The following is a 23,499-nucleotide window of genomic DNA, read 5'->3' on the forward strand; positions in this document are numbered from 1 at the left end:
TATTTTTCGACATTTACTTGAACACCAGGTTGAAAGGGTCACATTCAAATACAAATTCAATTTGGCTGTGAGAACACAATTTATCCGCCACAAAGAAGGACGGGGGGGGGGGTAGAGGACATCCCTTGAATAGAAAAAGGACTTTTTTTTGGTGCTTTTTTTGGAAGGGAATGGAACAGAACCAGCTGTCCGGTAGCATGGCTCACGACGGATTGGAAACCCATCTGTCTTTGGAAGTGGGCAAAATGGCTTCCCGCAACAGGAAAGAGACAATTAAAAAGGGTTTGTTTGATATTTGCAGGTAAATGAGGTGACAAATTATCACCAATGTGTGTTTAATCTAGTTAATCGGATGGATGCTTGACAATATCTTATCTTTTTTGGGGGGGGGGGCGCACCTCAAAGGTGGCTTAATGGATTTTTCACAAGCTCCAGATAAGCCCGAAAAAAAGCACTCGATGCAGATTTTCCGACGAGAAATTGACGAGCGTACAATTTGGAAAGCCGCGCGGGCAAATAGCGTCTCTATTAAAAAAAAAACAAGAGTGTGATGAGGTTTGAAGTCAGACATGAAAAGGTAGAGCGAGTCGGGACTTTTTGACCGACCTTTCTTTCTCCCTCGCTCCCCCGCCGCTCGACTCCCTCGGCTTGCTTTCATCAATTAAAATCCATGTCGCCAATCAGGAGAAAGGGCGTTTTGCTGACAAGGCCCTCCGTCACCCTTAAAAGATGAAGGGGTGGGTAGATGAAATATGAAATCATACAAATTAGTCGAAAGAAAGCACACCAGAACCATTATAAGAATTAAAATAGCAACTCCTGGCTCACAGAATAACACAGTGACTTGTCATCACCATTGTTACCGTGGCGACGCGGAAATATCAATTAACTCTAATATGGGCGGACTTGCCTGCATATCTCTCATATTGTGTTAGCATTAGCGTAACCGCTAACAGAGAGTCGCCTGATCTAGAAGAGAGATGTTGAGTTGTAATAACAGCGCTCACCACTAGATGGCAGACTTTGCTGAAAATGACAGTCAATTTGTAACAATCGTGCGTAGTGATGTTTGAAATGATTGCTCATGGTTATAAAATGGAACAAGTGAGTCACTTCAATTCAACATGCGTCGGCCTTTAGGCCTCAATATTCCTTCCCTGACAACCGATGCAGCCGCGGGGGGGCCTCGCCAGATACATTATTTAAAAACGACGAAGCGTGGCGATTAATATTCACCTTTTTTTCCATCTATCGTGGGCTGTCGGCCAAATCGCCTCACGCCGCCATCTCACTCCGCTACCTCGGTGCCATCATCAGTATTCCTTTGGCATCAAGTTGGTCGGGGCCCGTGCCCACCCATGCGACGTGCACGGCATGCCGAGCGGCCGACACGCTGGGCTTCTCTGTGTTGCCTCTTTCTTGTGGCAGGTGATTATCCACTCACATCTCCTTCACTTCCTAAAACTTCAGATAAACAGCCCGCACTTTCTTAAGACGGCACGCATAAATCCTACTTTTGCAATCCAGCCTGGTTGCAGTGCCTGTTTATTAACCAGTGAGCATAGTGAAATTAAATAATGCATCACAGAAACCTATCTGTGGGAATTTCACTCGCTCCTTTGCAACTGGTGCTGCTGGGCTGTGAGGCAAAGCTATTTGAATTTCAAACAGAATGGCTCCCCCTAGTGTGCCAGTTTTGGAGAGTCCTCTTGCAGCCTCCTTTAAAATGTGTTTGATGTAATCAACCAGTTCATTACTGTAACAATTAAATGCAATCATGCAGACCTTGTTAGTGACACGTAAAGTGATTAATTCACCGATTATACTTTTTGGGTGTGACCCACGCTTGCATAGACATAATCTCCTATATTACTTTACACTGCACCGCCTTCAAAAAGATCATTTCAAATGTGTGCACGTTTGCAAGAGTATGCAAATGCAACTGTAGTTACAACGTGAGCGTTGTACGAGACGCCCACAAAGTGCGCACAAATACGTCACGCGTGCGCACACGCGACTGTGATCCCGTCGCCCGATTGGTCAGCCTTGCCGGTAAAAAGTGGTGGTGTCGCGTGATCAGCGCAGCACTGGTGTGTATGAGAGGAAAATGTATCGTCTCGGACAACAGTGTACCTCCCAGATCGCTTTCAATTGCCTTTTCTTCACGGTGCCGCGGGGTTATTTTCATTTTGCTAGACAACACAATAAAAGCTGGTCGTGTATTGGCTGATTTTTGATCAAAAAGTGACGATTTGGAAAGCAAAGAAAATGCGAAAGGCCAAGAAGAAGAGCGGCAGAGGTGAGTGAGGAAATCGGGCCTTGTTTTGGCCTAGCGTTGGGCGATGAGAGTTGTAGTTTTTACGGGGGCGCCCGGGCGTTGACTTGCGTTGCACGTGTCTCGCGCGCGGACTACAAACATGGACTCGTATTCGTCCAACTCTATTTTGCGGCTATTTTAGCAGCTAACACAAAGCGGTAAAAACGTGCGAACACACGACGTGGGTTAATGTTTGCCCGTTTTAACATTTATAGTATTATAAAGCCCGAGTGTATTTATCCAGCCATGGTTAAAGTTTGAGTTTTCCTCCCTTTTTTTTTTGCAGCATTTTAGCTAGCTTTGCATCAGTTAGTTTTGTACCGTAGTTAAACGTTCCGATTTTATTTCTTCAATAATATGTCTTGGAGTTGCATTCTTTTAAATGCTTTGGATTATTTCTGCAGTTTAAAGGCGTTTAGGCCCTGTTGTTGTGTCGGGACTGAATGCGGACATTTGCTGGTTGTTTTGGGCGTGTTAAAGGCGGTGCTGGCTTCTCCCCCTCCGTAGATCAGCTGTTCAGTACACGTCAACACATGCACTCAAATGGCCGACGTGTGCTAAAGTCCCAACATCACGCTTCTTGGATCTTTTAACATATATCCTGGAATGCCCAGTAAATCATTTGAGATCTTGCCCCGTCAATGCATTTATGACCCCAAACTGTTTGAACAGCTTTTAAAATAAACCAGACTGACCCCGAGCATGTTGTAATCTGCAAACCAGCAGCACACGGGGGAACAGATTAGATAAATGTCGTGTTTGCGCAGGTACCTCTGCCAGTATTATGTAAGAAGAGTTGCAGCAGATGTACTGTTTTCTTCTTCAGGGGCGCAGCATGGAAACGTGCAGCCTTTCAGCGACGAGGACGCCTCCGTTGAGACGCTCAGTCATTGCAGCAGCTTCAGCGATGTCACCAGTGTGGCTGATGAAGGTGAGCAGGAAATATTAATTGTTGTGTTAAGAGTACTAAGGGTGGGTTCTTTTCTAAGGTGGCGAGGCCAGCGAGGATGCAGCCCAAGAGGATTTCCAGTACAAGCTCAAGGGATTCATCGACAGCACGGTGGACAAGAGGTAATGGAGTTGTCGCGTTGAAAGGATGAGCCGCGGTTAACGTTTGCTGTTTCTTCAGCGCTAAGACCAGACAGGGGGCGCTGGACGGGCTCAAGACGGCAATGGCCACGCGCATCTTGTACGAGTTCATCTCGGAGCAAAGGATGACCATCACCGATAGCATCGAACGCAGTCTGAAGAAAGGTAAGGCGCTCCGGAATGGAAGATGCAAACATCGGGGTCGGGTTTAACGGGTCGCTGTTGTCAGGGAAAGGTGAAGAGCAGCGGGCCGCGGCGTCGTTGGCTTGCCTGCTGTGCATCCAGCTGGGCTCTGGCATCGAGAGCGAGGAAGTGTTGAAGACGCTCAAGCCTATTTTCAAGAACATCCTGGCCGACGGCTCGGCAAACATGCAAGGCAGACAGGCGGTCGGTGGCTCTTCTTATCGCTGTGAAGGAACTTTAGGAAGAGAAACTCAAATGAAGCTCTTGTTTTAGGTGGCGACAAGTTTGGGCCTCTGCACGTTGGTTGCCGAAGATGACGTTTTGGTAAGTTGATTGATTTGATAGAAGTGGCGTCACACGGTTGACCTCGGCCGCTTGCGTTCTCAAGGACGTGTGCGCCACCATGGAATGCTTCGAGAACCTCTTCAGCCGCTCCTACGCCAGGGCGGACGGCACGTGCGCCTCCATCAGCGCTCCCGTCAGCCAGCTCCACACCAACGCTCTTTTGTCCTGGGCCCTGCTCCTCACCATCTGCACCGGCAGCCAGCTCAAAGACATCTTGCGCAAGTACGTCATGACGGCGCTCTACCAAGACGGGTAACAAATTGAGAATAATTCCCCACGTTTGTTGTTCAGACATCTGCCCAAGCTTCCGAGGTTGCTGGAGAGCGACGACGTCAACATGAGGATCGCCGCGGGAGAGACCATCGCGCTGCTTTTCGAGCTGGCCAGAGATTTGGACCCTGTGAGCGGCTCGTGCTGAATGCTTTTAAAATGGCAGAGATGTTTACTTTGTGCAGAGATAACAATGTCATAGAAATACCGATTTGCTATGTCATTCATATAAATGGCAAAAAAGAGGGGGGCCTAAGATAGAACCTTGCGGAACCTCATGAGTTGACCTATATGTGCTCTGAAAATCCAGAGTGACTCTTATTTAATTTTTTTAAATATCAACCAGAACCTCAAATGTCTTCTAGGAGTTTGAATTTGACGCCTGGGACGAGCTGTGTGACAAACTGAGCGCGCTGGCCACCGACTGCAACAAACATCGCGCCAAGACGGACAAAAAAAAGCAACGCTCCGTGTTCCGGGACGTGCTCAAAGCCGTCGAGGTGAGTCTGAACCCCGACGCTTGAGCCTCGCATGACGTCGAGAGTCCAATCTCGGTCTTTTCCAGGAGGGCGACTTCCAGTCGGAGAGCATTCGCTTCGGGACAGAACGCATGACCATCGACAGCTGGCTCAGGAAGAGGATGTACGACGCCTTCAGGGAGTTTGTGGGCTCGGGAATGAACTACCACTTGCAGGTGCGTTTGTTTGTCGCCGCCGTGATGTCACGCCGTCCTAAATCGAAACCCGCCGGTCCGCCCTCGCAGGCCAACGAATTCATCCGAGACGTGTTCCAACTCGGGCCCCCAGTGCTGGTCGACTCGGCCACGATAAAGGCCATGAAAATCTCCCGCTTTGAGAGGGTAAGCCACAAAATTGCTTTTTGATCGCAGCCGGAGCAAATGTTGAAATAAAAAATGGCTTCCCTTTTCACAGCATCTTCACAACTCGGCCGCCTTCAAAGCTCGGACCAAAGCCAGAAGCAAGTTTAGGGACAAGAGATCAGATGTGGGCGACTTCTAAGTTGTTTTTTTTTTTTCCCGTGAACAACTTATTTACAAATATTCTTTGCTTATAATCACTTGTTTTAACATGTGTGTAACGTTTTGGGTAATTTCTACACCATTTGTAACACTACGCCTGTATGTTAAGCGCGTTCACACTCATTGTGATATTGTACATATGTCAGATTTCAAAATTCCAGTAAAGTTAGATTAGTACTGATCGTATTTATATTTTCGTCCGCCCTCTTTTGTTACGTTGCGCTAGCTAGCTGACCACGAGAAGTTTCAACGTGTCCAACCTGGTGTTGCTATATTTTGCATTGGGTGTATGAAGAAGAAAAAATACGGTGGTAATAAAGTGCAAACAAAAGGATTTGACTTTTTTTTTGAGGAACGCATTCACCTTGGGAATGATCAAATATTCACCCCCACTGGCAGAAATGTCAAACTATCCAGTATAGCTACAAAAAGGCTTGTCAAATGAATTTCCCCAGGATTGCTGGAATATATATTTTCGCTTTGCTTAGCACGTTTAAAGAGCGGGAACCTTCCACCGAGAGAAGGTCATTGTGAGCCACTGGCGTGTGTGTGAATCTCTTTTACGACTCTATATCAGAGTGAGGAATCTGCCCATAAAGGGTACCCAGCAGAACAATGTGCACCCCCACTTCCCTCTATCCCAGACACACTTGTGAACTCCCCAAGGTTGTGGTTATTGCAAGATTGTCAGGGAGGCGGACAAAGTAACCATGAAGCGTGTTATCAACAATTAGCCGCAGCTATCCTGTTAAGTAAACAAGATGGTCCTGATTGGATTGGCAAAATAATGCTAACGAGCTATTATTCGTTAGCAACGGGGCAGTAAGAGCTGTGTCGTCGTTGGCGATCGTTCGAATACGGTTAGGAAAGTCGTACCTTGGCAAAAAAATGATTTGAAATTTTGGGATATATTTAAATATGTATATTTAAATATTTATTTCAATATATGTATATTAATATTTATTTTAATATATGTATATATGTAATATTTATAAAACAATTATATGTACACTACCGTTCAAAAGTTTGGGGTCACAAAATTGTTTGGGTGACCCCAAACTTTTGAACGGTAGTGTATATATTTATTTAGATAATTATTTATAGATTATATATATAATCTTCTGTGTAAAAAATCTTATAATATACTTATATACTTATATTCATAGATTATATATAATCTTATACAAATATAAGATATAATTTATATTTAATTCATAATATTTTATTATAATAATATTTACACTACCGTTCAAAAGTTTGGCGTCACCCAAACAATTTTGTGACCCCAAACTTTTGAACGGTAGTGTATATATTATATTTTTCTATATATAATAGAAAAATGTATTTAAAATTTTCAGTGAGCAGAGTGTCAATTCCATTGCTGGCCAAGTGGTGGCGCTTTGCCTCCATCTGCCTGGCTGCTGCAGCAGCATCCCTCGCATTGACACTAATCATGTCTCCACTTGAAAATGAACACGAGTGATGACACCGAGCACCCAGTTTGGAGCTTGAAAATATTCCATTACACAATTCTCAAATCGACCCACAACAATGGCAACCCTCGATTCGACCACGACAACGCACCCCTGCAAATGATAATCCCGTGAATCGAATCGTACGAAGCGAGCGTACATGCGTTTCATTCATGTGCGAGTGGAAACGGAGCATATGGAAGGTGCTCGCAGCCTTGAAACACGGTGCAGCGATGCACATTTTGTCGTGCCGGGCGCAGATGCAATGCAGCCCCCACACTGTGTGACTCATTGCTGTTATGAGCACACACACATGAACACATGCAGACACATCATACCTCCCACTCCTGCCCGCCACACCCCCGTTAACGCAACCCTCCCTCCTTCCCATCCCGTTATGTGGGCCACTGATGATGGCAGACCCCCATCAGGGCTGACAACTGTTCTCCGGATGAGGCCGTAGTCATGCACGTCGGGTACAAAAACTACTGGTAGCGCCCCGGACTTAAATGAAACATTTATCTCTCTGGCAACTTTCAATTTTCCCTCTATTTTTGGGACAAGTATCCATTCATTTTTACACCTCGCTTTGGGTCAAGTAGTTTCGCAATATTGTCAAACGAACGAATCGAAGAATGTCTAATCATCGTTTTAGTCGGACTGAATATTCAAGGTTGTTTTGCCGCTCGTAAATGACTTGCAGAGTACATCATGTCTCTCGGGTTGCCGGGAAACCGGCACCAAGTCAAAAGCACTCAGCCGAGACATGAAAAAAAAACCATTTTTTAAATATTTTTATAAATATATATACCGTAATTTTCGGACTATAAGTCGCGGTTTTTTTTCATAGTTTGGGTGGGGGGGGGCGACTTATACTCAGGAGCGACTTATATACATATATGGTTTTTTTTCACTTTTTTGGGCATTTTATGGCTGGTGCGACTTATACTCCGGTGCGACTTATAGTCCGAAAATTACGGTATATATTTTTTTAATCGATGTATTTATTTATTTTATTTTTTAAATTGATGTATTTATTTGTATTTTATTTTTTTTTATGTGGGGAAAACTTGTCTCCTTTGCTCATTTGGATTCCTTTCACCGTTGGCTCCAATCTAAACTCCAATTGAATTACATTCGTACGGGCCAAGGGGGACATCAGCTGTTGTAACAATCAATTTTCCTTCCGTTCCCGACTCGGATGAATCTTCCGCTCAATCTTAATTATGCGAGCGCACACCTTAGCGTGTTTCAAGGCTGACACGCGTGTGTGTGTGTATAGATTGGATGCTCGTAAGGACTTCATGAGGTCATCAAGTATTATGCCACCCGCGAGAGAAACTACAGAGATTGGAATGGGACGTGGCGTTGTGTGTGTGTGTATAGTGTGTGCATGTTCACACACACACACAAACACCCGAGCTGCCTACAAGAGAGTCCAGACACGTTTTATACGAGGCGCTACGAGCCAAACACACAACACGCAAAGACACCCTCCCTCTCATTCCACACATCGCACTGCTGTTTCTGCTTTGCCGCGGAGGTTGTTGCCAAGGCTCGGAACGAGCCACTTGATTGGTCGAGCGGGCTCATCAGTGTGCAAACTCGCCGGTAGGATTGGCTGCTCCCCGTAAAGGAAGCTCCTCAAGATGCTTTCGGTCGTCTCATTATCGCCGCACGCGCGATTTAATTAGCACGTCCACCACGCTCCTCTTACTCCCCTTTATCGCCCCCCCCCCCCCGAGGTGAAATGAAAAAAACCCAAAGGCGACCGTTCCGCACTTGATCATACGAGTGATGGAGGTAGACTCAAACCGAGCGGCCTTTTCGCCGTCAGCACTTGATAGCCTTTGATAAACAAGACAAAACATGTCCCCGGCCTCAAGGTGAGCCCGCTCGCCGGTTAGCAACAAACGCAGGGGCCGCAGACTGCGTGCTAGCCCGAGCGCCGCGATGCACGTACTGAATTTAACAAGGTCACTCGGGGCGGGCTGCGCACGCGAGGAAAAGATCTGCAAAGAACAGCTGGAGAAAAAGAAAAAAAAAAAACATTTTGGGATGTGGATGGAACCATTCTGTGCGAGCAGACCGAAAGAGCAACGGTTAAAAGTCAACGTCACAAATCGGGTTCACTTTTTCGCCACGGCCGTGTCTGGCCACGTCGCCATGGCAACCCGGGCTGAGAAAGCTCTTTGAGAGATTTATATGATCTGAGGCGAGATTGGCTTATCGTTTTCCCTTCAATCTCGCACTTCTAGGCCGACAAGCGACCTTTTAAAAAATATTAATTTTAAAAGCATTCTATACTGATCCTCGCTCTTCCCGGAGCTTGACGATGGAACATTAACATAGCGCCTGATAAGGGGCCTCAAGAAGGGCTTATGTAAAAATGATATGAAAGGAAAATGATAAAGAATACATAAAATCAGAATACTTGAAGGCCTTCAGTTGACCTCAGCAGATTTCCAGATTACCGTCAACAAAACCGGTTCTGCGGCTACGTCTGAAAAGGAATGAAATACAAGCCTGGTGTTTTTAGGTAGCTGGAACACCGCCTGAATAAAAACAACGTAATAAAAATAGATAAGCTAAACTATGTAACAAAATGACAAATACAAAGGCGGGTTTGTCTCTCGACATTAACGGCTTGTAAAAAAAAAAAAAAAAAGAAAAGCGGCAAATTCTCACAGTTTGTTTGTTATCGTCAACAAGCACGCACAATAATAAATACGATTTTCCAATCGGGAATCCCGACGCCTTAGCCGTGAATCACGCAACTTCTCTCTCAGTCTCACCACTTTTCTCCACACAGAATTTCTCGACGGCTTTGTCTCCTCGTAAGGTGCCGCGGCTGCCGGTAATCTCGGTGATAAATTCTCGTCTGTCACAACAACAAACGCCCGGTCCTCGCCGGAGAGATAAAGCCGGCGCCCGTCTCGATCGGGGCGGAGATTGAATTTGCAGTCTATATTAGTGCCGTACTGATGAGTCGAGTTGTGCCATCTCAATATCTGTCAATTTCCTAATACTATGCCGACTTTCAGGAGGAAACAGTGCTACGGTCATTTTTTCATTTCGACCTAGCATGTAACACTTCCCGTCGGCGGCCATTTTAGCTTTCGACGCACACGCTAGTATATTTATCCACTGTTGTTTTAGTTTACACTCCATTCACTATGACAGATACCGGGCCACAATGCGAGATGAAACGTGTCGAGCAGCTTGTATCTGCATATAGGGGAATAAGGCCAGTGGTTCGTTTCACAGCTCATTAGGCAGCGATGCTACGAGCAGAAACTCGCTGGAGCCTTTACACACTAACAAGCAAACCCTGCGTCACTACAATGCAACACATACAAACGTTGCACGAGGGTGACTTATGGTCAAAAAGTCAAAGACAGAATCTTTTAGAAGAATCTTCTGGTGAGCCCGCTTTAGTGCTGCTGTTACCATGGTAACCATGCAGCGCTAACCTGGCGGACGCAACGTGGTGACAATTTCATTGAAGGATACACACATTGGTCAAATGGACTCAAATGATCGGCAAAAAAATGGACAGGAACCAAATGGCAATAAAAACGAAGCGCATCTAAGGTGCCTTCAGTCACACTGCTGCGACTTCTAAGCATCTCCATGACAACCGAACCTCGAAGCGAGCCTGAACGGCGCCGTTATAAATAACAAGCCCATTGCATACGTTCCCGCAATGTGTGTCAGTGTCACTCCCCTTCATCTATTAACCTCTGGTCAGGTGGTCTACAACCTGAGCCTCCCCTCAAGCAGCCTCACCTCACTATTGATGCCCCCTCTAATTAGTCTTTAACCTGGCTTTGATCGACCATCTTGCTATTCAACCGCCTTGACTTCTTTGCCCTTTGCAAACAAACGGCAAAATCATTCCTTCCCACGCTGGTGATTTACAGTCATCGCCGGCAAAGTCGTTTGCAGATGAAAATGAGCCGAGAGTTCTCGCTCTGCAACTCATCTGGCCTCGTCCTTCCTCCTACATATGAAAGTCGTAACTCAATACCTTTGTGACCTAGTCTCGGAAAAACATGGCCGTCTCGCTAAAATTGATCCCGGCCACGGACGGGTGGATGACGGATGAAACTTTTGAGCGAGATAAGTCAACGCAACAAAAACTTTTCTAGCGCTTGCAGCTCTGCACATCAGATACCTCCAACGAGTGGACATGAGCCGCAGGACACGTGTAAGGCCTCGATGTGCTCGAAAGACACGAGGTTGCAGGAGCTCGCACAAATACTCGTCTGATAAATGCACACATCTTGCGAAATAAAACGGTTGACAGTCGACAGGGGGGGGGGAGCTATCGATCGCTCGGTTTCTCCGATTTGGGGGCCGGTTCGACTCAGCAGAGTTTTCGCCACTTAGCCTTAAATCGTTCGGAGCGGGAACGCCCTTGAGGGGGATTTGAGCAACGTTGGGAAGGTCGTACAGGAGGAAGGGTGCGGAGCGGGAAAAAAGGAATGCCGGGAAGGTCGCTAGGCAAAAAAATGATGAAGTCATCTGTATTCGATTTTGTGTGGCTACAACGAGGACGAGAGCTGGCGACGCGCCCGCACCTCCGGCCAGACCTCCCCCCTAGCATCAGCACTTAATCACTTGTGTGGATACACACGGAATCTTAATCAATAGTCAAGGCTCGGGAATTTAGAGAGGCTCTTAAAACATGTACTTAAAAGGAGAATTAATGAACAAATAACGTATAATTTCGGGGAAAATATTTTTTTTAAATAGGATTCAAGTTCTTCACTGACACTATTTACATTCGAATGAATAGACAACACAGAGAATTACATTTTGTGTATTTTAAAATAAAATAAAAAACACACACTTTTTCAGTTCACTAGCTTAATGCTAATGCAAACAAGGAAAAAAATACTTTTGGTGTACTTCACAGCTTGGCATGTATAATTTTGGGGGGGAAATCTTTTAAAAATAGGCTTCAAGTTCTTTACTGACACTATTTACATTAAACTAAATTGAAAACAAAGATTTTGTGTATTTAAAAAAAACCAACAGTTTTTAGTCCACTAGCTTGATGCTGATGCTAGTACGACACATGCAAAATACTTTTTCTGCTAAGGCAGGGGTGTCAAACCTTTTTTTTTTCGCGGGACCCAATGTAGTGATAGCTTCTTTTGGAGGGCCATTATGACTGTCAACCTAAATAAATGTATGAGCACCACATATTATATACAGTAAAAGCTACAAAACAACCTGACTCGTTTTCAAATCAGACGAGTCAAAAGAGTTTTTAAAAAAAAAAGTGAAGACAAATTTGCAATTGTAGTAATGACACACCAATTTGATGCACAATTTGTCTTGGCGGGCCACATAAAATGATGTGGCGGGCCCTATCTGGCCCCCCGGGCCTTGAGTTTGACACTTGTGTGCTAAATAGCCCCTGAAAGAAAAGAAAGAGGAACATGCAAAACTGAAGAAACTATTACGCTCGCCCTCATGTTCTTTTGTGTCTCGTCGTCGACATGTCTGTCAGACATAAAAAAAAAAAGCCGATAATCGTTGGCAAAAGTGCTGAGTCGGACGCTTCCTCCGGGGCTTGCATCCACTAAAGCACTGATGCAACAAATAGGCAATGTACTCCCCTGGCGGCTCCCGGACATCTCTGCCAGCCTCTGCTGGGATGCACTTATTAAAAGCAAAATGTACGAAAAGCAGGGCAGCACTCATCGCAACGTCGATAGCGAGTTGTACAAAAAAAAAAATGAAGGGAGGCAGAAATACAGCACGACAGAAGGAGGGGGAAAAATAAAAACAAACTAAGCGGAGTTCTTCGCATAAATTAGTATGATTGATTGTAAGGCGGCGCGGGTCAATCAGTGTTGTTTACAAAGTTAGCCGCCGTGGTCGAGCGTGCGGCGACTCGAGGCTTGACCGTAGATTAGCGACGATATTTATGGCTTGAAAATGTAGGGCTGGTCTCATGGCAACAGGGACACAAAAAAAAATGTTGGAAATGGAGTCGAGCGTGAAGCCACTCGGTCATGCTGTCATAAGCCTCCATTACGAGGACCGCCTAGCACGTCCGCACGTATAAATCACCTGGCTAATATGAAAGTAGCATGCTGACTGACCAGCGCTTGGCTTACGCGGAAACACCCGACGCTGTCTTGCGGTCCAGTTGACCCCAAAGCAATTTCAGCCCGGCGCTTCCGAGAACAAGCGTTATTCCGAAGCGTGATGAAAATGAATTTGCGACGGGGTAATGCTTCACTTTGATAGCAACTACTTTCCGGGTCATTCGTTTTCCTCCCAGAGGCTGCTCTGGCGCCAACACGGTCGTTTTTACTTTCAATTCAGCACATGGGGAAACAAACGATTGACACTTTCCAAAACAGGCAAATGAATGTCTGACTGCAAGACGTTTTAATTAACACAGCGAGAGATGTCTGGAAGGCCATTGCTGCGATGAATAAACAAGAAAAGGGGGGAAAATGTGGTTTGGGAGTCATTTTGCCGTTGATGCACTCTGCAGAGAACGCAATCACCGCCGTGTCTAACTCCGCTCGGAGACAATCGATAAAAAGCTTTTATTCCACATGGTGGCTAGCCGCAAGCGCCGAGTAGTAGCGCTACTCCCACTCCTTGCACCTCCACCCATGGGTGATAAAAGTCACTCCCCGATGTCCCGCATCTCCAAGTAAACATCAATGATGAGTAAATAACGAAAATGTAGCCCGCAAGGGGGGGGGGGGGGTGTTAGGGGCACCAGTCTCTCGCTTTCTAAATTGGAATTTCATTAATCTTCCGCTGATTAGGAAATAAATAATGAAATGATGTCAGCCCGACCTGGCGGGGTGGATTGCAGTAAAATTGCCACAATATTAGAAACATAAACTCGATTTGTGTCATGTGAGGCAGGGGGGACCTTTATTGTCTCCTGAAAATAAACGGCGTTGCATAACGCAGTATTTGTCGCTCTTCATATTACTTTGCAAATACCGTACGTACAAAGAGATATTGGAATGCTAGCTAGCTAGCTAGCTAGCTACTTTTGGGCAACGCAATATTTATCGCTCTTCATATTACTTTGTACATACAAAGAGATGTTGGAACGCTAGCTAGCTAGCTAGCTACTTTGTCACTCTTCATATTACTTTGTACATACAAAGAAATATTAGAATGCTAGCTAGCTAGCTACTTTTCGGCAAAACAGATGGCAAGGGTCCTTTATTGTCTCCTGAAAATAATCGGTGTTGCTCTTCATATTACTCTGCAATACCGTACATACAAAGCGATATTGGAATGCTAGCCAGCTGCTTTTGAGCAACGCAATATTTGTCACTCTTCATATTACTTTGTACATACAAAAAGATATTGGAATGCTAACTGGCTAGCTAGCTACATTTGGGCAACGCAATATTTGTCGCTCTTCATATTACTTTGTACATACAAAGAGATGTTGGAACGCTAGCTAGCTAGCTATTTTGTCGCTCTTCATATTACTTTGGACATACAAAAAGATATTGGAATGCTAACTAGCTAGCTAGCTCCATTTGGGCAAGACAGATGGCCCGATTGAAACACAATTACAATTGAGCCATCTCCACATGCTTATAAATCCGTCTCATCCTTCTAAACTCTGCCTTGTTTGCCGCACCTCATCCTCAGTGGGAAGCAGCTTCAAGGCTGCAATCAAACAAGCTCCTGGTAGAACCCCCCGTGGTTCTCCACACACGCACGCAGAAAATAGGAACCACACATCCACCCCTGACTGAAATCACGCGGAATAAAACACATCACCGCATACATTTGGTCCCTGTCAAGTCAAGCTTTCTTAATACCGCCGCTTGCTTGTTTTCCAAGAAGTAAACATATAAAAGTCGCTGCCTGAGTGCCTTGTTGTGTCACGCTTGAGAAGACACCAGGCCGTCGCTACCTGACAGCCGGCAGATAGCTCGGATAGCTCGTATTCATGCGTAGCATAAGCGACGACAGACGAAGAATGCCGTCGGTTTAAGCTGGGCTCGATAAAACCGTGAACAGAACGAGGCAAACGATATTTCCCTCCGACTCCAGTTCCAGATGCACAACGGGAATCTCGCCGACCGTGACTCCGCCTGCTGATTACCAAGCGCCGGGATCCCGCAGAGCGCCATGTCTTGTTAGTTTTCCATTTAGGCTTTTAATGCCATCAGGCGAGCCAGCTCTTTGCCTCATTCAAAGTGTACTTACAATATCTTTGATGAGAGACGACTCAGCTATTTACAGCGACACCTGTAAAACGACATTCGCGGCGCCTATTAACGAGATAATCTGTCCATTTTCAAACTAACTCCGGCCTAATTTAATACATCCGGCTTTCTTTCCTCCCCGTTTAAAATGATTGGGATTTATCGGTTCTACTGAGCACCTGCCTACAAGATTTTTGTGCAACAAAATATTATAATATAACTTGGCCGTGGTTTAAAACTGCGGCTCGTGGGCTAATTTTGGCCCGCAGTGTCATTGTATTCGGTCGGCAAAGACAAATTGATTTTATGTGTCATTACTAAAATTGCAAATTGGCTTCACTTCAAAATAATTTTATAAAAAATGTGAACAATTTTTACTCGTCTCCGATTTCAAAACTGATATAATGAGACGTTCATACATTTATTTGAGTCGTCAGTCGTAATGGCCCTTCGAAGGAAACTATGACCACGATCAAAAAACTTTGCGTTATATATCGATTTCTGTCTATATCTGATTCAATTCTCGACGTCGAGCGGTGAACACGTCCTCTCATCCATCCCTCTGTGATTTAAAGTAATAGCTTTGACATTTCGTTGTCGGTGATAGTAGAAGCCTACTGGGATCAGCAATGCCCTCGGAACATCGGGACAAAGCAGTAATCGCTTTCCTCCGCTCTGAGAGGACTCGGAAATAATATAAGGAAATTCAGCGTTTATCTTTACGTCCATTTTGTTTTGTTTTTTCCGTGTATTTCGATGAGCTCATGTGTGAAAGTGGTAGCGAAAAAGCGTAAAACGCCAAAAAAGCCATCACGCTGCGCTCATTCATAGGCATTAAAAAGCAATTATCGAGTCTTCCTTTACCGACTTCATACACCCTTTTGCAATTTTAATGAATGGACCCGCGGTAATGCGCCAAATTACTGGAGCAAAACTAGCGAGCGAGAATCGTGTTAAAGGGCATAAAATTGCCCTCCGCCCTCGCTTTGCCTTCAGAGAAATGTTGGCTTGTCAGATGAAAAAAAAAAAAGGCCGTAAAAAGCACATTTACTTCCGCCGTCGAGCGTTGCGTCACTTTGGAAGCTGCGTGCTAAGCCAGGAGCCGCACACGACACGCGTGTGGACTCTGACTCAGCACATCGTCCAGAAAAGGGGGCAGTGGGGGGGTCTTTTTATTACCTAATCCAGTTTGGGGGATGAATCTGGCCCATAATCTAATATCGTGGTGAATGATTGTTGGCGTATCCACAAATGTATTGCTGGCCTTTGCTGAGGCTGCAGCTTGTTAGCGATCAAATGAAAAAGCAGTCACCCTTTTAATTTTTCCTTTTATTATTCGGAAGCTAATCTCTTTTTTTTTTTCTTTTTTCCTCATTTTCCCCTTCCCTGCGCAATTCCTTTTTCCCCCAGACAAACGCCACATGGGGACTACGATAAATATGAATGTTAAAATGACTTTATTACATTTTGTTCTGACAGTCCAGAGATATATACAGTTTCTATGGGCTCCTTTTAAGGCAACAGAAAAGAAATAGTACCTTCCAAAATTGACTAGGGTAATTTTTCTTTCTCGCTTTCGGCGTTGCCGGGTGAAAAGCTTCTTTTTCTTTTTAAGTCGCCACGACAACAACAAAATAATGAGCGTGTCGGCATTTTTGGATTGTGACAGCTAAGTGGTTACATCGCATATTTCAAAGCGCGGGTCATTTTGCGCACCCCCGCATTACTATAAATTCTCAGCAGCTTTCGTTTGTGAGCACGCTGGACCTAATTCAATAAAAAATGTTTATGTACAAAGAAAAAGGCCAAAGAGTGCAAAAGAGGATTAATAAGGCACTGGAAGCAAAAAAAAAAATCTGAAATATTAGAATTATCTCAATATTTGTAAATGAATTAAAAAAAAAAAAAGACTGCAATCTCCTCTTTTGTTAGTCTTACAATGAGACTAAAACCCAACTTGACCTGATTTGATCAAAAAAGGCACCAAAGCAACTTTTTGAGTTGAAATAAACAAAACATCCCAATCATTTGGGTTTGGCAAAGTATTTAAGTTTACCCAACTTTGTGTAGTATCAACAAAGTTAGGATTATCCCTAATCAGATCAAATTTTTTTTTTTTTTTTACCCAACATTTTTTAGAGCGACGTGACCTCACCCAAACATACGTGTTTAAATGTTCCCACCCCCTCCGAAAGTCCCGTCTACGAGTGCACCAGTTTAAGGCCCTGCCCGGTGTCCAAAATGGCAGGCGGGAACCACGCCAGTTTGCACCTCCGGAAGCAGCGCAGACACATGCCGCAGAACCAAAACAGGTTCAGGCCACAGCACCAGTTGGAGAGGTGCACCATGGGATACGTGGCTTTGGGAAAATGGGTCTTCCAATGCTTGGCCACGTCGCTGCCCGTGGGCAGGTGCAGCGTGTAGTCGCTCCAGCGTTTGGACACGGCGTAAACGGCCGCCACGCCGCGGCCCTTCTCGGACCACTGCGTGTCGCTGTTTGGGTTGCAGTTGAACTCCACCCATTCGGACGTGAAGTCCCCGAGCGCGGGGGCCTCGCCCGCTTCCGGGTCGGGCCTCGCGGCCGACAGCTCGGCTGTTTGCACGGCGACGTAGACCCCGTCTGCTCTACGTACCTCTCTGATCCAGGGGAGGGAGTTTTCCGTGTCCAGGACCAGGATAAGACGTGAGCAGTGGCCTGCGTTCTTCTCCTTCCACAACTCCAACAGCTGGGAAAGAGGAAGACTCTCTCCTCCTACCAAAACAACCGAGATAAATAATTATTTTGAACTGTCAATTATAAAACACATCCAATTTCTTCGGAGAAAAAAACTGACATATTAAGGCGAGTCAGAATTTTAATACATATAAGTGATGACTCACCAGCTAGCGCCCAGGCTCCATTTTCTTTGCGCGTGTGCCCGCTGTAAAAGATCAGGTAGGTGTCGTGGCGCGGGCCGTCGGCCGTCCGCAACTCCAGGAAGTTGCGCAACTTGCCGTGCAGCGTCTCCAGGCTGACGCCGCTGGCCGAGTAGTCGCAGCCGAACGTCTGGATCATGTGGTGCGAGAAGAGCCGCTGCACGTTGTTCAGCATGCCCGTGGAGCGCAGGTTCAACCGCTGGGCCTGCTCCGGGGGCAGCAGGGTGGGCTGGCCGTCGGCGCTGAAGCGTGGGAAAATTGAGAAAAAGGGGGAGTTGATCGTTTTGCATCAGCGGAATGAAAGCAAAAGTCTGAGGCGAGCGGCTTGACGACGACCGAGATTGAAAAGTTGAAGGCAAAGTCGTTTTGTAGAAAAGTGTGTGTGCCGGTGTGCGTGTGGCGGCGGCAAGGGGTGACACACACACACACGCGCACGCAAAGTCAAGGCTGCCTGCAAATCACACGGCCATACAATCCCCTTTCAATCTGCTGGCTTGATGGAGCGAAGTGACATCAGCACCTTGGACAGCGCCGGTGATGCTATGTCAATTAAGCGACTCTGATTTCTAATTTCTCCAGCCGGGTGAAATTCGTGTCACTCGACCGGGCCCGAGGACGCGCCGATATTGACTGCCGACGCCTCGCGCATACACAAGCGCAACTTTTAATAAGAAAAACGACACGCTTCATCCTCCGGGCGCGTCTTGCCAAGCTCATCTAATCTTTTCCGATCTCACGTACTTTGAGATTCACGCCGCAGCTTTCATCCTCCCTGTGAACTTCTCCCTTTTGTCAAAAAAGCATCCCCCCCCCTCCTTCTCACCCCGACGGCTGTAATCTCCCCACGGGGCTCGTCACTACGGCAACCAATCGGCGGCCATCAAACTGCCTATTACGCGCTACTGCGTTCTCATCATGCCCCAAGTCGTCCCCGCGGGCCCGCTTCGAATGCAGAGAGGCGGCGGGCGGCGACGACCGGACCGGAGTTGGGACGCGGAGGGGTTCCATGCACGATTGAGCATCGCTGACATCACTAATGTATGACGGCGAGCCGCCGCGCTTTAGGCGAGGGAGGAGATCATCAAACCGAACCGGCCTATTAAAAAAAGATGCCGGGCCCTCTTGAGAGCAACCTGGGGGAGGCGTCGGGAGTGGCGTTAGCTAATGGCTAACCCGCTCCACGACTTAGTATGCTGCATGGAGAGCGCCGGAACGATCCCTTTAGGGGCGGAACATTAGCGGCATGTTTATGCATCGTTATTGGCCTATTTATTGAGTTGGTTTTGCGTTAACTGAGAGGGGATTTGGGATGGGGGATCATTTGTAAAAAAAAATTTTTTTTTAAATTAAAATGTCAAACAAATAGTAAAAATATATATTAAAAAAAAAGAAAAGTAAAACAAAGAGTACAAAAATAAAATGTAAAACAAAAAGTATGAAAATAAATTTAAAAAACAACAAAATAAATACAAAAAATTAAAATAAATCCTACCTGCAGTACGAGGTGGGGACGACCAAGGCGTAGCCGACGCAGGTTCCCCCGAGACAGCTCCCCAGCTCATGGAACAACCCGTGGGCCATCGACTCCAGAGGTAGCACAATTAGCAACGCGCTGAGGAAGAGACCATTGGCCGGCTGCGGGGACAGAACGGAACACGGCAAAATCACTTCCTTCCTTCCTTTTGTCACTTGCGTTTTGTGCAGAAGCAATCACGGGCACTTAATTGGCGGTGGCAGCCCGCAAGTGAGTTACGCAACACGAGAGCGACCGACTGCAGGATCAGGCGAGAAGAGACACAAGGGACCGTTAAGACTGTCGCCACATCGTTCAACATCCAAAAGCGAAGCAAACTGATAAGGATAAACAGAAACTTTGGAGTTGCTAACGCTATTAGCAAAATCAATTTCATGAATCACTGGAACGCGGTCTCATTTAGCCTTCTCGAGCAGACGTGTTGGTTTCGTCACGTTCCTGCTGCCGTTTCCGAGAATACTAATCGAATGAAAAGTGGAAATAGCGAAAACGCAAGATGTCTTTAACGGTGATCCCCAAATACTGTTAACTGTTCAGAAAATAATTTATTGACTAGAAATAAATTGAATTGAAAAAAATAACCCCCTACCCACCACTCTTCATTTAAAAGAGCAATAACTTCCTGATCAGCTAACGTTACACGCGGAGTCCCGCAGGGATCATGACTTGGTCCTCTATCGATTATTTTTCATTGTTATGCCCAAAGCTGATGCATTTGTTCTTAGCCTCCTTCCTACCTGCCAGGATACCGCAGCCAGAATGACCGTAGACAGCAGGCTGAAGAACACCAGCCGCTCGGAAATGAGGCAAAAATGTCGGATGCCCCTGGAGGCCATGACCTGCTCCAAGCTGCGGCTGCTGGAGCGCTGCGCCCGCCAGGCTCTCTGGCACTCGCTCAGCTTGCTATGGAAGCCCCAAACTGTGATGAGGAGGATGACGTGGCAGACGAACCAGAAGAGGCCGAAGAGGCAGAAGCCTGGGATCACCAAGTACCACAATTCCAAGTGGCCCAGCTATGTGAGAGGAATCAATATTGCGATTAGAATTGAATTTAAGATCTGTGGTTTGGTCACTATCATTTTTGATGGACTGGATGTGGACATATTCATAAATAAAATACGCATAATCAAAACACCTTCTCATTATGTGTTTTCTCAGAAGTTCCCGAGATGTCAATTAACACTTGAGAAAAATTGATGGAACTATTTCCGATTCGACAAAGTTCTGCCCGCATAACAGCTTTGTATATCTTTGGTATTTTCTTTGTCAGCTCTATGATGTGGGTGACGCTTTGACCTCTAACCCTTTCACTTCCCAGCTGTGCATGATCAAGAGGTAATTCAATTAGAAGGTGTTTCCAAACTTTTGTCCGAAGCGAAGCCAACGAACAGATGGAAAAGAAGCAAAGGTCATTTTGGGCTCGGAATTCAATCACGTAAAACAGCTGTACCTTAAAAGCGGACAGGATGATGAAGGTCAGCTCCAGCAGGCTCAACGGCAGGAGGGACAGCCGCCTCCACATGTTCCCCAAAGTGAGCACGGGCATCCAACGCTCGGTGGCGCCCAGCGCGCTGAAGTACACGTCCAACACGGGCTCGCACAGCAGCCTGCCCAAGTAGCACCCTAAGGCAAAAGGGTTGGCGGCGATGCCCAAGGCTTGGAAGAACACCAGCGAGGTCACCAGGGCGAAGCTGATCAAATTGGGCAACGCCAGCAGGGACTTCATCCTCAAGTCCACGATGAGCGCGCCCAGAGCCACCACGAGGCCAACGATGGCTACTGACTTGCTGAGAAGCATGGTGGTGCTGGCGATGGCAAAGCCCAGCAGCTCGAGGAACTCGGTGGACTTCAACAAAACGGGCTTGTAGCGAATCGAGCGGCATATTCGCTCCGTGGCGGCCCACACCACCTTGATGATGACGCTGGCCAACAGGAGATAATTGGCAACCACTTCCTTGACATTGGAATCCAAAGCGGGACTATTAAGGAAGCACAGGAGACCAAGCAGGAAGCCAAACCACAGATGGAAGAGGCTCAAGCTGGCTTGCTCCATGCCAAAGTAATAGTGGAGAATGCTGGCGATGCCGAGGACGAAAAGACAGAGGATGAAGATGACCAGGATCATGGGCTCGCTCGTCACCTCCCAGCGCAGGTACATTCCGACGCACACTGCCACCAGGAGGTTGAGGCTTGACAGGTACCCGAGGCAACGTATTGATGTGATCATGTCCACCTCTTTGGGCCCCTCCACGATCAGCTCCTCTTCTTCATCGTCGTGAGCCATGGCTGACAAAGCCGAAAACGATGTTTCAGAAGATACTAGTAAGGCTTTTGGTGTAACAGAATTAAGTTAGAAATCACCCCCTGAGAAAAAATACAAAAAATACACGTTATTTTTTCAACTCATTGGCATTTTAGGTGAAATTTCACAACACAATCAGAGTATGTGCTGCGACATGATTTTGCTGAAACTAAAATAACGTGACAAGCATCTAACAGTATTAAAGAACATTAGTTTGGGAAGTATTAGACATTTACATGGGTGCTCCTCAGTTTTTAGGCGATGTGGCAGTCTAGCAATGAAGCTGTATGCTAACTAACGTTAGCATTAGCGCTGATTTACCGATCACCGTAAGTTAAATATGTTCGTTTTTTTAAGCAGAGAGAAGGATTAGACGCGTTCGGACACCGAGCGGAGTAAACAGTGAAAGAATTGGTGCTTAGTTTTATTGAAGATCGCTTAAATGAAACTTACATGTTGAGGAGTAAATGACAGCGGCTGTATTTCCGGGTTCTAAACTACAGCGAGGCGCGAGGGTCAAATATCCCAAGCTTCGATTTTTGTTTAGCCAGTTGGACAAAGGTTGATGTCAATATTTTTAGTACAAAAAAAAAAAACGTACTTAAGTACAAAAGATGGGGAAAATAGAAGTGTAGAAGTGTCATATGTCCAATAAACAAACAAAATAATTATAATAGAAGCATTGTTGACACTGCTGAATAAAATATTCCCAATCATAAAATAACCTAACCTTCTTCATGACTTACTTAACATGACAAGACAAAAATCCAAATTTCTCCTAATAAAGATAAGGCACTCTTCCTCAAAGGAGAAAAAAAAACGTCATTAAGGCTCCTGTTCATCTTAATTCATCATCTCTATTCATCTCTGGTCGAGTAACAAGATCACTAACACAATGAAGGAGTCATCACATTTATCCAATTAGACCCCGAATCTGACATCTCTGAATAATTAACCTACGTGGTGATAAAATCATTTTGTAGTGCGTATGTGTGGGTGTTGAATACAGACACACACCTTCCATCTTAGCTATTTATCAGAGCTTGTAAAAAAAAAAAAAAGATACGTTGGTCTTTCCTCTGAGAATCTCAGAGGAGAAAGAGCGAGGAGGAAGGATGTGGTGGAAAAAGTCAGACACTTAAATTATGCAGAAGGTACCTCTGCTCTAATGGGAGACATACCTTGAGTCCAAACCCAATCTCGAGAACTACATCATGTAATCTTCAAACACAATAAAGCAAATACCGTAATTTTCGGACTATAAGTCGCACCGGAGTATAAATCGCACCAGCCATAAAATGTATATAAGTAGCTCCTGAGTATAAGTCCCCCCCCCCCACCCAAACTATGAAAAAAAACACGATTTATAGTCCGAAAATTACGGTACATTCCGTTTTGGGTGACTTGATCCGTCACGGCGTGTAAAGTCGCAAGACGGAAAGCCATTAAGCGCTTGTCGTGGCCACGCAGAGTTTTTGTTCAGGGAGGAAATGAGATAGAACTAATTATACATGAAAGTATTTGGAGGCAGCGAATAGAAAAAGGCAACAAAAAAAAAATCGCACATCATCTCGATGGGCTTCTTCACAGAAAACACGGCGGCCATCAGCCTGCCTGGAGAGCTCCGTCCAATCACTGGTCTCATCTTCTGTGAGGATGTTACAAGGAGAAGATGAAGTCAGAAACAGCTTTTGGGTTGAGTCGGGTGGGGGGAAAAAAATACACACACGATAAGACTCTTGACTTTTATTTGTCTCTCAGGAGGAGAATAAAAGAGATGCTGGAAGAAACAATGCAAAGATAAGAAATGTGT

At 45.7% G+C, this 23,499-nt stretch overlaps 2 protein-coding genes and 1 long non-coding RNA gene across 3 annotated transcripts; 1 reads left to right on the plus strand and 2 right to left on the minus strand.

Annotated features, from left to right (window-relative positions):
* Positions 1–387: 387 nt before the first annotated feature.
* On the minus strand, positions 388–2,052 carry LOC133145188 (uncharacterized). Its single transcript, XR_009710843.1, has 2 exons — positions 1,237–2,052; positions 388–721 (listed from the first exon to the last, which is right to left on the minus strand). It is a non-coding gene; the product is annotated as an uncharacterized LOC133145188 (long non-coding RNA).
* A 20-nt stretch (positions 2,053–2,072) lies between these two features.
* ifrd1 (interferon-related developmental regulator 1) lies at positions 2,073–5,577 on the plus strand. The gene is made up of 12 exons (XM_061268386.1): positions 2,073–2,299; positions 3,144–3,248; positions 3,307–3,388; positions 3,447–3,571; positions 3,636–3,793; positions 3,863–3,913; positions 3,978–4,156; positions 4,226–4,334; positions 4,570–4,704; positions 4,770–4,898; positions 4,968–5,063; positions 5,137–5,577. Exons 1-12 carry the CDS (start codon positions 2,269–2,271, stop codon positions 5,221–5,223), a joined length of 1,287 nt encoding a protein of 428 aa, XP_061124370.1. The 5' UTR covers positions 2,073–2,268; the 3' UTR covers positions 5,224–5,577.
* Positions 5,578–16,372: 10,795 nt separating this feature from the next.
* On the minus strand, positions 16,373–22,208 carry tmem168a (transmembrane protein 168a). The gene is made up of 6 exons (XM_061268983.1): positions 22,140–22,208; positions 20,835–21,748; positions 20,122–20,397; positions 19,343–19,485; positions 17,815–18,092; positions 16,373–17,686 (listed from the first exon to the last, which is right to left on the minus strand). The coding sequence occupies exons 2-6, from the start codon at positions 21,666–21,668 to the stop codon at positions 17,136–17,138; spliced, it is 2,082 nt and encodes a 693-aa protein (XP_061124967.1). The 5' UTR covers positions 21,669–21,748; positions 22,140–22,208; the 3' UTR covers positions 16,373–17,135.
* Between the last annotated feature and the right edge of the window lie 1,291 nt (positions 22,209–23,499).

The sequence above is a fragment of the Syngnathus typhle genome, linkage group LG21, assembly GCF_033458585.1.
Source record: "Syngnathus typhle isolate RoL2023-S1 ecotype Sweden linkage group LG21, RoL_Styp_1.0, whole genome shotgun sequence".
NCBI lineage: Eukaryota > Metazoa > Chordata > Actinopteri > Syngnathiformes > Syngnathidae > Syngnathus > Syngnathus typhle.